We start from the raw sequence: 14046 nt of genomic DNA on the forward strand, positions 1-14046 counted from the left end.
ACACCAGTGGGCTGTCGGCTGCAGGACAGAGGGGTGCTGGCTGAAGGCGCATCAAGAGATTCAGTCGGCAGCATTTAAATGGAATTAATGACTTATGAACTGGCCAACCAGCAGTCGGCCAGTTTCTCATGCACTCCAAGGGGCTATAAATAGCGCCCTTGCTCTTTGTATTAGGCATTCACTCCCACTAGGGGTGTGGGTCACTTAGAGGTCCCATAGGGGACAGATTCTAGGGATAAGAACCTTTTTATGAAGGCAGCCCATGGCTGTAAGGATTTGTACCTTTTTTGTACATAGTATATACTGAAAATTCCAGCACACTTCACTCTCTCTCTCTACTCTCTCTCTACCTGCGTTTTTGCATCATGGTGCGTTTTTGCATCAGGAGGTCTTCAAGAGTGTTTAGGGCTGAAAGAAGACTACCCAGAGCTTCCGCGCGTTACACTATGGTGGGGGGGTAGCAATCTTGTGAAGCCACTTCCTTACTATAATCTAACGCCTATGGGCAAGGTTGATGTGTACGTACTGTACGTTGTGTATATGTACGTACTGTACGGTGTTCCGTACAGTAAAATTTTTTATGTACGTAAAAATACGTACCATTGGCAAACAATAGGACATTCAACACCTTTCTACATTTAAGGTACATAAAAGTTTGAAACATTCAAGAATCAAAATAAACCAATTTGCATGTAGTATGTACTAATTTCAAAACACACATCATATACTTGACACAATGGCTGTCAAGACAAAATAGACGTAGAAAGGCTCATACTAGAGCATACAAATAACAAATGTCTGATGTCAACCTAAAAGGCTCATACTAGAGCATACAAATAACAAATCATAAATGTCTGATGTCAAGAGTCAAGACTCAAAAGTAAAAAACACTAAGCAATAACAAAGAGTCTCGACTCGACTCTCGAGACTCTACTCTCTGAATCTCAAAACTCCTCATCGGATGAGGATGATGACACTCCTGAAGAGAGCAAGTCCCCATCTGTCAGGACGTTGCCCTCTTCATCATACTCTGGCTCTGCCATCATACTCTGCTGTCCTGGATCATCATCCTCCGTAGGCTGAATGAGAGGAACAGCCTCATTTGCCCGTCTCCGAGGAGTACGGACAGGAAGCTTTCCTCGCCGAATGGTCTCTCGTCGTGAAACTTCTGGACCTGCATCTCGCCCGACTAACGGGAGACTGAGAACTCGCGCACGTGACCTCGTCACACGTCGATCCACACTCTCCAGCTCTCTGTGCAGCATGCGAATAATCTCCTCCTGATCGTTTCTCACAAGCTGCTGCTCAGTCTCCTCTGCACTCCCCTCCGAGACCAACTTCAATTTTGATGGATCTGTCTGTTAAAAAACAAAATGCAATTCAGTGTTCACATTATTAACAGCGTAGAAAGTAGTAATTAGTAATTACAAATATTCGCTTGTAATATGTATAAACGCTAGCCCAAAGTTTCAACTTTCTAACCTGCTTGGGTGTCCCCAAAGCGTGGTAATCTCGCACAAGCTTCATATTTGCTCGGCAGTAGACCAATCTCTCTAGCTGTGCAGTGCTGAGTCGATTACGGATCTTGGTGTGAATTAGCGAATAAGCGCTCCAATTGCGCTCGCATCCACCAGCAGAGCAATCCTACATGTCACATGTGCATTGTGACGTGTCAATGGTGACAAATTACAATGGACATTGGACATGGTCATAGACAATAGACATTGATGATAGACTTTACCTGTGAGAGGACACGTAAAGCGATACGAGTGAGCTTTGGAAGACCTTGTCTTCCATAACTCTGCCACCATGTAAGAGAGAACTTCGTTGCCTCCGGCCTCAACGCCACAGCTCTAGTAAAGGATGACCCTAAATTATTTTCATAGCTTGCGAGCTCTGCATCAATGTCCAACTGCTCATCCTCCTCGCAAATCAAGCCAATGTACGCATCCTTGCCCTGTAGTAGACTCCTGTCATTAAAAAGAGTTGGCTTCTTGTAGAAAGGATGAAGCAATGCAGCCATCGCATGAATGGGCCAACTCATAAATGTCCATCTCTTGTCTACAATAGCCAAGATCTCTTCCCGACTGTAAAAGCATTGACGCAACATTAGTTAACAGGCTGAATTTTGATTATAGTATTTACTATTATACATTATAGTATTATACTAAATATTTAATAGACTCTAGAGTAATCATTGCAGAAGCAAGTACATACCGATCAAGCGTCAGTGATCTGCAGCCTCTGATGTGTGTCTTCATCTCTGAGAAGAGATGATAGACTAGGCCCATGGTGGAGCCCTCCATGTCTGTGACACGCAGCAACACATAAATTGGCTGCAATGCTACTATCATAGCCTGCACCTCCGACCAAAAGGACTCATCAAAGACCCGCCGCTGTATGTATCTAGTGGACTCCTCCTGTGCGTGATGCATCTCTCTCCACTTCGGGTCCACTACTGTCTGTAGAAGTGGATCCCTCACTGCATAGAGTCGCTGCAACACAAGATACATATATGCAAATCTGGTCTTCAAGGGCCGCACCATGTCAAGTGTACTGTGACTCCTAAAGATAGCCAATGCCTTGTGCTTTTTGCGGAAAAAAGTAGTCATTTTTGTGGCATCGGAAACAATAGGCAACACCCATGTTAACTTCCCAATGTCCTCCATCAACAAGTCAAGACAGTGAGCTGCACATGGAGTCCAGACAATGTTCTTAAACTCTGCCTCAATCATCTCACCCATAGCCTTGCAATTGGAGGCGTTGTCAGTAATAACCTGCACCACATTCTCTGGGCCAACCTCAAGTATAGCCTGCCGGATGTGCTCATAGATAAACTCACCTGTAATCCGCTCTCCAGCCTTTCCTTCATCAACAGCACGCAAGAAGTACGTGCCAAGGCAAGACGACACAAGAATATTAATGATGTGTCGCCTACGAATGTCACTCCAGCCATCTGAAATGATGGTGCACCCAAACTGCCCCCAACCTGCCTTCACTGGTACCAATGCCTTATCTATCAATGCTTTCTGCTCCTCAAGCGTAGTGGTCCGCATCTTATTGTATTCCAACCCCGACCAATCCTCTGTGTGTCCAACCTGGGCTATGGCTCTGACCATCCTCTGCCACTGCTCAGTCCTCAAGACATGAAAGGAGATGTTGCACTCAATGAGAGTGCGAGCAATCTCCATCTCAGCCACTTTCTGGCGCTCCTTCACCCAAGAAAGAGAGGCAACTCGAGAAGGCAAGGTAGTCTGCCTTGGTGCATGCATCTCTCCATCATCCTCCACATAGTCCTGCTGCTCATGCATGGTACGAGCCCTCTTCCTACTGCCAGTGGGCTGCTCCTCCTGAACCTGTGAAGAACCACCCAAGTCTCCCAAGAGTGCATCATGGAGAGCATCCTGTGTCTGTTGACTACCTTTCACCTTTTTCCCTGCACCCATTGCTGGAAAATTCTCAGCAATCAACTTATCCCTAATGTCCTTTGGTACTGCCTTGCACCCTGCACAGTTATTGGTTGTGCCAATGCCTGTCAAGTGCATAACGACGCGAGAAATGGTACTGGTGAGCTGAAAGTTGCAATACTTGAATTGCCATCGTCGCGTGCCAGATCCAGCTTGCCCTGGCGTGTTGACAATGCGGATCACATTGGTGTGCTCTTGCCAATACGGGTTAGTTGGCTTAGGCATGATGGCTCTTGAGACTTTTGTCTGCACCTGCCAAGTGCGCAGCACATATGCAAGAGAAAGAGATAAGACTCAAGACTCAAGAGGGAGAGAAAGAGAGAGAGAGGAAGATGCTCAGTTTACCTACACGCACGCCTGGCGGCAAATTGCCAACGCTGTGGTCGCCTGGTCTTTTTCGAAATCTTTCTGCTCTCGCCTCTCTGTAACGCACGCTCTCTGGAGTCCAATAATTAAAGTTGATAGGCCTAGTATGTACCCAAAGGCCAGTCGCCAGGCGGGCGCCCATTCATACACGCTCGGCGATTTTCAGCCTAAAAAAACCCACACGTACGGATCGATCCGTACGGGTACGGATCCGTACAGTACGGCCGTACGGTACGGATCAGATCCGTACGTACGTATATATCAACCATGCCTATGGGTAAGGCGAAGGATTATAAGGAAGGGGGAGCTGCAGTGAAATTTGACACATTCAGCGGGGCCAAAGACAAGCTAAAGGCACTTACCTTTTTACAGCAGTTTGATGCTACTTTTTATGGTGGAAATTACACGGAATCCTCTAAGGTGAGAAAAGCTGCAACTTTTCTCAAGGGCAATGCATTGCAGTGGTGGTCCACTCTTCTTTTGCAGGACATAGCACCATCTACTTGGATACAGTTTAAACAGGTGTTCTCTTCCGTGTGGCTCACATCTACTTTTGAGGTGGAAGTAATGACAGCATGGCACAAGTTGGATGCATCGAAGTGTGAAAATCTTGAGGATTATAATAAGAAGTTTTGGGAAGCTTTACTCCCAATTATTTCTTATCATGCAATGCCTTTGTCTGAGCAGGTGGAGAAGTATTGTTGTGGGCTGCCCAAGGAAGTGCGTGACTATTGCATAAAGACTCGAGTAACAAATATGTCGCAGATGATAGAGAATGTTATGACGGCAAATGCGTTACTCACTGGAGTTTCATCTAAATTTAAAGGAAGTAAAAGCTCAAGCAAGAAATCTAAAAAGTCAGGGCATGCTTCGCGTGATGCAAAAGGGTCTACAGAGAAGCAGTATAAGAAGTTACCAATGCCCAAAAGAACTCCTGAGGAGAGACAGGCTTTGATGGATGCTAGGAAGTGCTTTTTCTGTACTGAGGAGGGACATATGTCTTTTAATTGTCCCAAGCGTAAGTCCCAAAAGGACTCTGACACTAAAGGGGAGTCCAAGTCTAAGAAACCAAAGCCTTCTGCAGGGTTAGTTCCTGATCTTGTTGGGGAACAGCCAGGTGGTGAAGAGACTGAGTTGTGCAGGGCATGGGGCAAAGTGAGAGATCAGAATGCCTTGATTTTCTTTGACACAGGTGCTAGAGCCAACTTTATCTCACCGGATTTGGCTGGCCGATTGGGGATCCGCGCAGAGGAGATGGGGCCTTTGTATGAGGGTAATATGGCTTGTCCTGGGTATGCAGAACCCGTTACCCCTATTATTGGGAAGCCGAGGCTTCATGTGCAGGGTTATGTGGGCAGTGAGGAGTTCTTTATCATGCCACTTGATGGGTGTGATGTTTTGTTGGGTATGGTGCCATAGAGTACATGCGGTGGTGGATACGTACAACAAGAAGATTAGTTTAACTCATAGAGGGAAAGAGCATATTTTGGATGTAAAGCTTATAGGGGAATCTGTTCCTATTGTATCAGCTTCGGCCATTTCATTAGTAATGAAAAAGCATCTTTCCGCGTACTTGGTTTTTGTAAAGGATGCAAAAGAGGATGAGTCTAAATCTAATTTGTCTATGTTAGATAAAGACAGAACTGATTTCTTACGTGAGTTCCAGGATTGTTTTTCCGAGTCATTGCCAGGAGAACTTCCTCCGAAAAGGCCAGAAGATCATGCTATTGATCTAATTCCGGGGAGTACCCCACCAAATAGACCGCCGTACCGTGTTAGTGTCATGGCCCTGTGAAAATGGAACAGCAGAAGTGTGGGCTGTTGGAATTACGGTTGCAGGAATGCACACACAACTTCAAGAAGATGAGGAAGCTTGAGCACAACACAGTAGTGTATTATGAGTGCCAAAAAATGAAAGATTACAAGCCCTAGAAGATAATGGGCGTATATACAATGCACGGGGGAAAAAACCTCCTAGTGAGGGAAAAAGTGCCCCGGCGGTCCTAAGTGTGTTCACACACATCACTACTATAATATGGTAACAAATCCCCCCTGGAGTGATGCGGTGAACAAGAGCTAGCACTCATGTATAGGGAAGTGTCTAGCTATGTGGACGAATCCACAAAAGGGAGTAAGCCCAAAGCTTTGCGAAAAGCTTCGAACTTCTCACGAGGCAGAGCCTTTGTGAAAAGGTCTGCAAGGTTATCCTGTGTTGGCACATAAGCCAAACTGATCTCTCCTGCAGAGAGTCTCTCCCTGACATAATGGTAGTGCACCTCAATGTGCTTCGTACGAGCATGGAACACTGGGTTCCGCGCAACTGCCAATGCGCTCTGACTGTCAGTGAAGATGGTGGTGGCAGATGGCTGCCCAACACCCAAATCAGCCATAAGGCGTCTGAGCCACACACACTCAACCGTAGCTGTGAAAGCTGCCCTGTACTCAGCTTCACAACTAGAAGTGGCCACAGTAGGCTGCTTCTTGCTCAACCATGATATGCATGAGCTTCCAAGCATGAAGCAAAAACCACTCGTGGACACGCGTGTGTCATAACAACCAGCCCAGTCAGAATCTGAAAAAGCATGTAAATCTGGCGGCAATGATCCCCCCTTGGGATAAAACAACCCAAGATGCCGAGTACCACTCAAATAGCGAAAGATACGCTTCACTGCCTGCCAATGCTTAATGCCTGGGCTATGCATAAATCTGCTCACCTGTGAGACTGCAAACTGAATGTCTGGCCTCGTAATGCATACATAAATGAGGCAACCAACAGCTGTCTGATAGAGTGTGACATCAAAGTGATCTCCAGCATCATGAAGACTCAACTTCAAACCTGTCTCCATTGGAGTAGCAATAGGCTTGCAGTCTTCAAGGCCAAATCTCCGCAACAATGTTTCAATATACTTTGTCTGACACAAAGCAATACCTCCATCACACTGCTTAAATTGTATCCCCAAATAATGATGCAAATGCCCCAAATCTGACATCTCAAAAGAGGCATTCAAATCAGCCTTAAAATCAGCAATATGACTCTCATTTGGTCCTATGAGCAGCATGTCATCGACATAGAGAGCAATGATTAGATGTACACCATCCACACGTTTAGCATACAAAGTGCTTTCTGTTGGACTATTCTGAAACCCATGTGCAGTCAAATATGCATGTATTTTTTCATACCAAGCTCGTGGAGCTTGCTTTAAACCATATAAAGCCTTTTTTAACCTGCACACTTTGTTTTCCTGCCCTCTTTGAACAAAACCACGAGGCTGCGATACATACACCTCCTCATGCAAATCTCCATTTAAGAACGCAGTCTTTATGTCCAGCTGATGTACATTCCAACCATTATGAGCTGCTAATGCACAGATGCTACGAACAGTGGTCATACGACATGTGGGAGCAAAAGTCTCATCAAAATCAATGCCCTTCTCTTGAGCATAACCTTTTGCAACAAGCCTAGCCTTATGGCGATCCACTGTGCCATCAGGCTTACGCTTCAATTTGTATACCCACTTAGTGCCAATGGCCTTCTTGCCAGGGGGCAAGTCACATAAGGACCATGTACCATTCTTCATAATAGCATCGTATTCTGCTTGCATAGCAGCCATCCAATTTTCTGAACTTTGTGCCTCATCAAATGAAACAGGCTCACTTTCATCGCACAGACTAGAAACAGCCAATGCATAACAATCTGACGCATAAGAGGCACCATGAGAGCCAGAACGAGTGCGACTAGACAAAGGGGCATCCAACTTGCTGTCACGCAAAGTCTGCACCAGCCATCTAGGCATGTTTCTAGAGCCCTCAATCTCTTGTCTCTCATCCTCAAGTGCATCATGCACATCTGCATCAGATATAGGCTGATCTGTGCCATCATTTAAAACCTGCATAGGCTGAAAAACTGCCTCATGAGGTATTGCACTTGACTGTGCACCACTGAAAAGAGGCAACAATGTATCATAGACATCACGTGAGCTTATACTTGTCTCCTTAGTACATGAAACCAAGGGCTGAACTGCATCTTCCACAAATACAACATCACGGCTAACCAAAATGCGCTTTGTCTGTGGATGATACAAACGATACCCTTTGCTCTCAGCACTATATCCAACAAAAATACATTTGACAGCTTTGTCATCCAATTTTCTGCGATGTTGCACAGGCACTAATGCATATGCCAGGCAACCAAAAACACGTAAATGGCCAACAGATGGCTTGCGGCCATGCCAAGCCTCATATGGAGTGACAACCTGTAATGCTTTGGTGGGACACCTGTTTAGTACATAAGTGGCACACATGACAGCCTCAAGCCAAAAACCATGTGGTAGACTTTGACTCTTAACCATACATCTTGCCATTTCCATGAGAGACCTGTTTTTTCTCTCAGCCACACCATTTTGCTGTGGTGTATACGGCACTGTACATTGGTGTTTTATCCCATGCTCAGCCAGAAATGCATTAAATTCTGAAGACATATACTCCCCCCCTCGATCTGAACGGAGGGTGCCCATCTTACTTTCTGACACATTTTCAGCCATAACCAAAAACTGTTTGAAGCACAAAAACACTTCGGACTTTGCCTTCAAAGGATATACCCATGCATGCCTGGTAAAATCATCAATGAAAGTCACGAAGTAAAGGTAGTTTCCAAATGATGGAGTTTGCATGGGACCACAAACATCACTGTGAACAAGCTGCAATCTGCGTTCAGCTCTCACTGATCCATCTTTGGGAAAGGAAGCACGCTGCATTTTACCCAATATGCAGCCCTCACAAACATGCTTGACAGGTGCCTCAAGCTTAGGCAAAGAAGACACCATTTCAGATTTCTGCAGGCGTAGCAAACTTGCAAAATTCAGATGACCAAAACGTGCATGCCACAGTTTTGCATTTGAAATAGCCTGCGTATCCATAATAGCACATGCTGAATCCTCTACACATTTGCCATCCATATTGAGCTTGTACAGCCCTCGACATAGTGAACCAGATGCTACAATGATGTCACCACAAGAGAGATCATGAACAGTACATCTGTCATCCACAAATTTTACAACCAAACCTGTTTTGGCAAATGCGGAGACTGACAGCAGATTCTTTTTGATCCCTGGCACATACAATGCATCAAAAAGTGTAAAGGTGTTGCCATTTGCAACATTCAGCACAATCTGTCCAACTCCTTTAACGGGATAAGAGGAGTTATTGGCACAAGTGACAGTATTCCCTGTGGGAGCAGACTCAAGGAAAGTGAATAAACTGCGCTGCGAGGTGATATGCTTAGTGGCACCACTGTCAAAGTACCATACATCTGAATCTACTGCAGACATACATGTGTCATGCAAAGATGGGTCATAACTGCACTGCGCATTGAATGCCCATTCTGTATCTAGCACAACATTAGCAGATTCATTGTTAGAAGGAGAGGCATCTGCAACAGCCATACCAGCCTCTTTCTTCTTAGCTTCTTTCGCAGCCAGCTTAGGACACGCTTTGATGACATGATCATTTCCCTTACAGTACTTGCAAAATGTCTTCTGTTTGTCACCCTTCTTCTCATCTTTGTCTTCCTTCTTTGGTTGTGCAGCATTTGCAGATTTCTGCTTACTAGAAGAAAAGCCAGCTTTACCTTTCCCGCTTCTCTGACTAGCAACGAAAGCTTGATCTGCGACACGCATAATATTCCTGTTTTGCCTTGACTGGTCTTCTTGCAGCAAAACAGAAACTAACTCCTCAAATGATAAGGCATTGGGATTGCCTTTCATCATCAAGCGAAGAGTGGAAGCAAAACCCTGATAAGAATCTGGTAGACCATTCAAAACAGTCTGCACAAGTGAACTGTCTGACAGGATTTCATCTGCAGAAATGAGCTGCTCTTTGAAATCCTTGATCTTTGTCAAAAAGCTATCCATAGAATCACCTTCGTTCATATGCTCACTCTCCAACTGTTTTCGGAGATAAGCAACACGAGCCTCATTTCTTGCCTGATACAATGTGGCAAGTACATCCCAAGCATCCTTAGAAGTCCTGCAGGAGCGAATATGTGGGATAATGGTACGTTTGACAGACAGCGCAATCAAGGCATGAGCCTGCGCATCTCTACCATCCCAACGAATCTGCTCTGCTGAAAGTGGTGGTTCTCGAACAGCTGCTACAGCACTTGTGCCTGCACCATCATCAACAGTACCTGTTTCTGATGTATTTGCTGCATTCCCAGCCACAATAGGACGTGCATCAATACCCTGCACAATGTTCCATAACCCCTTTGCTACCAATACATGTCGCATCATATATGCCCACAATGGATAGTTGGTGCCATCCAACTTATCCTCAGCAGCCAACATGCGGAATACATCATTGTTGTCAGCCATGGCCAATGACTGTACTACTAGATGTAAATGCTGTCTGTAAGAGGTAAACCTGTATAAAATCGACCTGTGCTATGTAGCACAGCCCAAAACAGACGAATGGGCACCTGTCCTGCAGATTTTAATTTTGACAGAAAATCTGCACAGTAGGACGATTTTGCATGCGCAGTACTTGGAATGCAAAAACGGAGGGCGAAATGCATATACTAACCTGCAGACGCTCGTGAAACCTCGTCGCAATCGGAGGAGATGAAGCGGCAGGTGCCGGTGATGCTGCCCGGGAGGAGGAAGCCTGCTCTGATACCAATTGTTGGAATTACGGTTGCAGGAATGCACACACAACTTCAAGAAGATGAGGAAGCTTGAGCACAACACAGTAGTGTATTATGAGTGCCAAAAAATGAAAGATTACAAGCCCTAGAAGATAATGGGCGTATATACAATGCACGGGGGAAAAAACCTCCTAGTGAGGGAAAAAGTGCCCCGGCGGTCCTAAGTGTGTTCACACACATCACTACTATAATATGGTAACATGGGCATGGTGGTTGCAGAGTCAGAATATTGAATGATTCACATGGGGGGTGCCCGGACAGAGTTAAAGATGTGTGGACATCCCTAGGTGTGAAGGGGGGAACTAGAACATTAAACTTTAATGTTTATTAAAGTTGCCCCTAGGCCTTAGTGGCCCCTAGGGACTTTTTAAGTTTGGGGCCCTAGGATTTTTATGGGGAGGAGGCCACTCCACTTTTGGAGTGAGTGCTTCTCTCTCCTCCCTCTCTCTCTTCTTTTTGAGAAAAGGAGTCGTGGAGCATAGTTACTCTTGTGGGGAAGCGTGGAAAAGCAAGGGAAGGAACTGGTCGACTGTTGAAGACTGGTTTGCTGCTGTTTTTCTCTGTACCAACCAACCGTACAATTCTGTACGGACATGTTGTAGTAGGTACAGGCTGCGTTGAGTGTTCTCTGCACCAGGAGAGTGGGCGGCGGCTGTAACAGAAGGCTGCAGTTGCTGGTACAGCCTGTGCAGACAGGTACAACAGCAGGTACAACACTGTACGACTGCCGTACAGTGTACGGACAGTCCAGGTACAGCAGTACGGCTGCTGGCGGCGCTGGATAGGTTCTGGACAGACTGACTGCGCAGATTCAGGCGAGTACAGGTGCTGGCAGCAGGCGGCGTTTGCAAGTACAACTCCTGGCACGTATCCCGAGGTAGTACAGACGGGTACGGGGCTGTTTTTCAGATCTGCATAGTCAATACAGCATAGAAGTGAACACAAGGAGGAGGGTACAGACAAGTACGTGCATGCGTGTGAAGCAGGGTTGTGGAAACAAGTGCCTGCAAGTACAGATTGGTACCGTTGCTTCCTCCAGTGCTGATTCACGGGCTGATTTTGGTAAGCTCCACTTCTGTTCATCTATCTCTCTTTCTACTGCTTGATGGCTGTTGCAGATATGAGTTATCTGGCCCCTTGTGAGAGGAGGGGTATGGCAGATTGACAAGGGTTGAGACAGAGTTTGGACAGTACATGTATGTATGAGCTGAGATGTTGTATCATGCACTTGAGTTATGCCAGATGTATGCTCATGGCTGCCCTGCTTAGTGGTCTTGGCTGATCAGAGGGAGGCACAGTGTGTTATTGTGAAACACAGATCTGTGTGCATAGATCCTCTGTGCTAAGAGGGAATTGTGGGCCGTCAGATTGGACATACAGGTGTAATCTCTTGGCTGATTTTTGTTGTACTCATCCATTCATATTTTTTTTGGAATTGAATAAAGAAATACCGCAAGGGGCGCCAAGCTTTGGGGCCAACAGGTGTCGCTTTGTTTCCAGATTTGGGCACTCTAGCTCCAATCTGTTTTGTTTTCATATCTAGACTACAAGTGGACGGGTGACTGCTAGTCTACCGCACTCTGGTTTCTATCAGAGGCCGGTTTCAAGGTTTCGTTGCCGGGACCAATCATCAACTTTCTGAAGGGGGTGAGCTCGTGGTTGCTTTGAAGAAAGCCATCGCTGAAAATTCAGCAAACATGTCTGATACAGAGGATGAATACTTCTATCATGAAGAGGAAGAGCAAGAGACTTCTCCTGAGAGAGATGTATCTGAGGATATTCATGCAGGAGAACAGGCTGCAGATGTTGAGCCTTATGAGGATGTAACACAGCCAGAAGATGTGCTTGGTAAAGAGGATGATGATGCTCGGTTCAAAGATCGCTTGGCTAGTGTTATGGATGTATTTATGCAGCTCACACAGAGTGAGAGATTTGCTGAATTTATGAGATCCCGCACAGAGCCCCGCACAGAGCCCGAGAAAAAGAAGAAGAAGGTTCGATCTAAGAATCTTCCACAGGGTCATAGTGGTGCCATCCCACAGGAACCATCTTTTGGCCAGTTTCCGAATATGCAGCATGCTTATGGTGCAAACTCTCAGAGTTCCTTCTGTGGACAGCCACCTATTCCTCAGCAGAATATGCATCCAAGTTATTTTGGTGGTGGCTCGGTGTTCCAATCCATGACTGGGGGTTATCCTCAGGGAGGCATGGGTATGCATGGGCCTTTTGGAGCTAATTTTCAGCCTGGTATGCAGGGGAATATGTATGGTGGTATGCAGTCCGGTATGCAAGGAAATATGTTTGGGGGCATGCAACCTGGAATGCAAGGCAATATGTTTGGTGGTATGCAGCCAGGTATGCATAATGGAATGTTTGGAAACATGGCTGGAATGTATGGTATGCCTGGTGTGGGAATGGGAAATGTTGACCCAATGATGGGCATGAACCACTTCCATATGATAATCTAACGCCTATGGGAAAGGCGAAGGATTACAAGGGGGAGCTGCAGTGAAGTTTGATACATTCAGTGGGGCCAAGGATAAACTTAAAGCACTTACCTTTTTACAGCAGTTTGATGCTGCTTTTTCTGGTGGGAATTACACAGAGTCCTCTAAGGTGAGGAAAGCTGCCACTTTTCTCAAGGGCAATGCTTTGCAGTGGTGGTCTACTCTTCTTTTGCAGGGCATAGCACCCACCACATGGGTCCAATTCAAACAGGTTTTCTCTTCCGTATGGCTCACATCTACATTTGAGGTGGATGTTATGACCGCATGGCACAAATTGGATGCTTCAAAGTGTGATAGTTTGGAGGATTATAACAAGAAGTTTTGGGAAGCCTTACTCCCAGTGACTTCTTATCGTGCGGTGCCACTGTCTGAGCAGGTAGAGAAGTATTGTTGTGGGCTGCCCAAAGAGGTACGAGATTATTGTATAAAGACAAGAGTAACGAACATGTCACAGATGATTGAAAATGCTATGACAGCTAATGCGTTACTCACTCGTGGATCATCTGGGTTTAAAGGAAGTAAGAAATTGAGCAAGAAAGCTGAAAAATTTGGGCATGCTTCTCGTGATGCTTAAGGGTCTTCAGAGACGAAGTATAAGAAGTTGCCAATGCCCAAGAGGACTTCTGAGGAAAGACAGGCTTTGAGAGATGCTCATAAGTGTTTTTACTGTACTGAAGGGGGGCATATGTCATTCAATTGTCCCAAAAGAAAGTCCCCAAAAGGACTCTGACAATAAAGAAAGCCAAAGAAACAAAAGCCTTCTGCAGGCTTAGTTCCTGATCTTGTGGGGGAACAGCCAGGTGGTGAAGCAACAGAGTTGTGCAGGGCATGGGGCAAAGTGAGAGATCAGAATGCCTTGATCTTCTTTGACACAGGTGCTAGAGCCAACTTCATTTCACCAGATTTGGCTGGCCGATTGGGGATTCGCGCAGAGGACATGGGGCCGTTACATGAGGCTAATATGGCTTGTCCAGGGTATGCAGAACCCGTTACTCCTATCATTGGGAAG

The 14046-nt window shown here is 45.8% G+C and overlaps 4 protein-coding genes across 5 annotated transcripts in view; 1 reads left to right on the forward strand and 3 right to left on the reverse strand.

The window, feature by feature from the left end:
- LOC147613409 (uncharacterized) overlaps positions 1 to 14046 on the reverse strand; it is a 53653-nt gene that overhangs the window by 11630 nt on the left and 27977 nt on the right. The window lies entirely within an intron of this gene.
- On the forward strand, positions 448 to 11315 carry LOC147613410 (uncharacterized). Its single transcript, XM_086781995.1, has 3 exons — positions 448 to 510; positions 4116 to 5221; positions 11168 to 11315. Exons 1-3 carry the CDS (start codon positions 502 to 504, stop codon positions 11313 to 11315), a joined length of 1263 nt encoding a protein of 420 aa, XP_086638121.1. The 5' UTR covers positions 448 to 501.
- On the reverse strand, positions 761 to 2057 carry LOC147613411 (uncharacterized). Its single transcript, XM_086781342.1, has 3 exons — positions 1742 to 2057; positions 1483 to 1644; positions 761 to 1358 (listed from the first exon to the last, which is right to left on the reverse strand). Exons 1-3 carry the CDS (start codon positions 2042 to 2044, stop codon positions 945 to 947), a joined length of 879 nt encoding a protein of 292 aa, XP_086637468.1. The 5' UTR covers positions 2045 to 2057; the 3' UTR covers positions 761 to 944.
- LOC147613412 (uncharacterized) lies at positions 2163 to 3692 on the reverse strand. Its single transcript, XM_086781132.1, has one exon. The coding sequence runs from the start codon at positions 3690 to 3692 to the stop codon at positions 2163 to 2165; it is 1530 nt and encodes a 509-aa protein (XP_086637258.1).

The sequence above is a fragment of the Cibotium barometz genome, chromosome 43, assembly GCF_041138505.1.
Source record: "Cibotium barometz isolate CiBa-2024 chromosome 43, ASM4113850v1, whole genome shotgun sequence".
Lineage (NCBI taxonomy): Eukaryota > Viridiplantae > Streptophyta > Polypodiopsida > Cyatheales > Cibotiaceae > Cibotium > Cibotium barometz.

Bases quoted from the DNA above. Each gene is read 5' to 3' on its own strand.
- LOC147613410 (XM_086781995.1), top strand. The intron at 5,222-11,167 runs GTGTGATGTTTT...TCTCTGCACCAG, and splicing joins TTTATCATGCCACTTGATGG to GAGAGTGGGCGGCGGCTGTA.
- LOC147613411 (XM_086781342.1), bottom strand. From the start codon at position 2,044: ATGAGTTGGCCCATTCATGCGATGGCTGCATTGCTTCATCCTTTCTAC. The intron at 1,645-1,741 runs GTAAAGTCTATC...TGTGACATGTAG, and splicing joins CTTTACGTGTCCTCTCACAG to GATTGCTCTGCTGGTGGATG. The intron at 1,359-1,482 runs GTTAGAAAGTTG...GTTTTTTAACAG, and splicing joins CTTTGGGGACACCCAAGCAG to ACAGATCCATCAAAATTGAA.
- LOC147613412 (XM_086781132.1), bottom strand. From the start codon at position 3,692: ATGCCTAAGCCAACTAACCCGTATTGGCAAGAGCACACCAATGTGATC.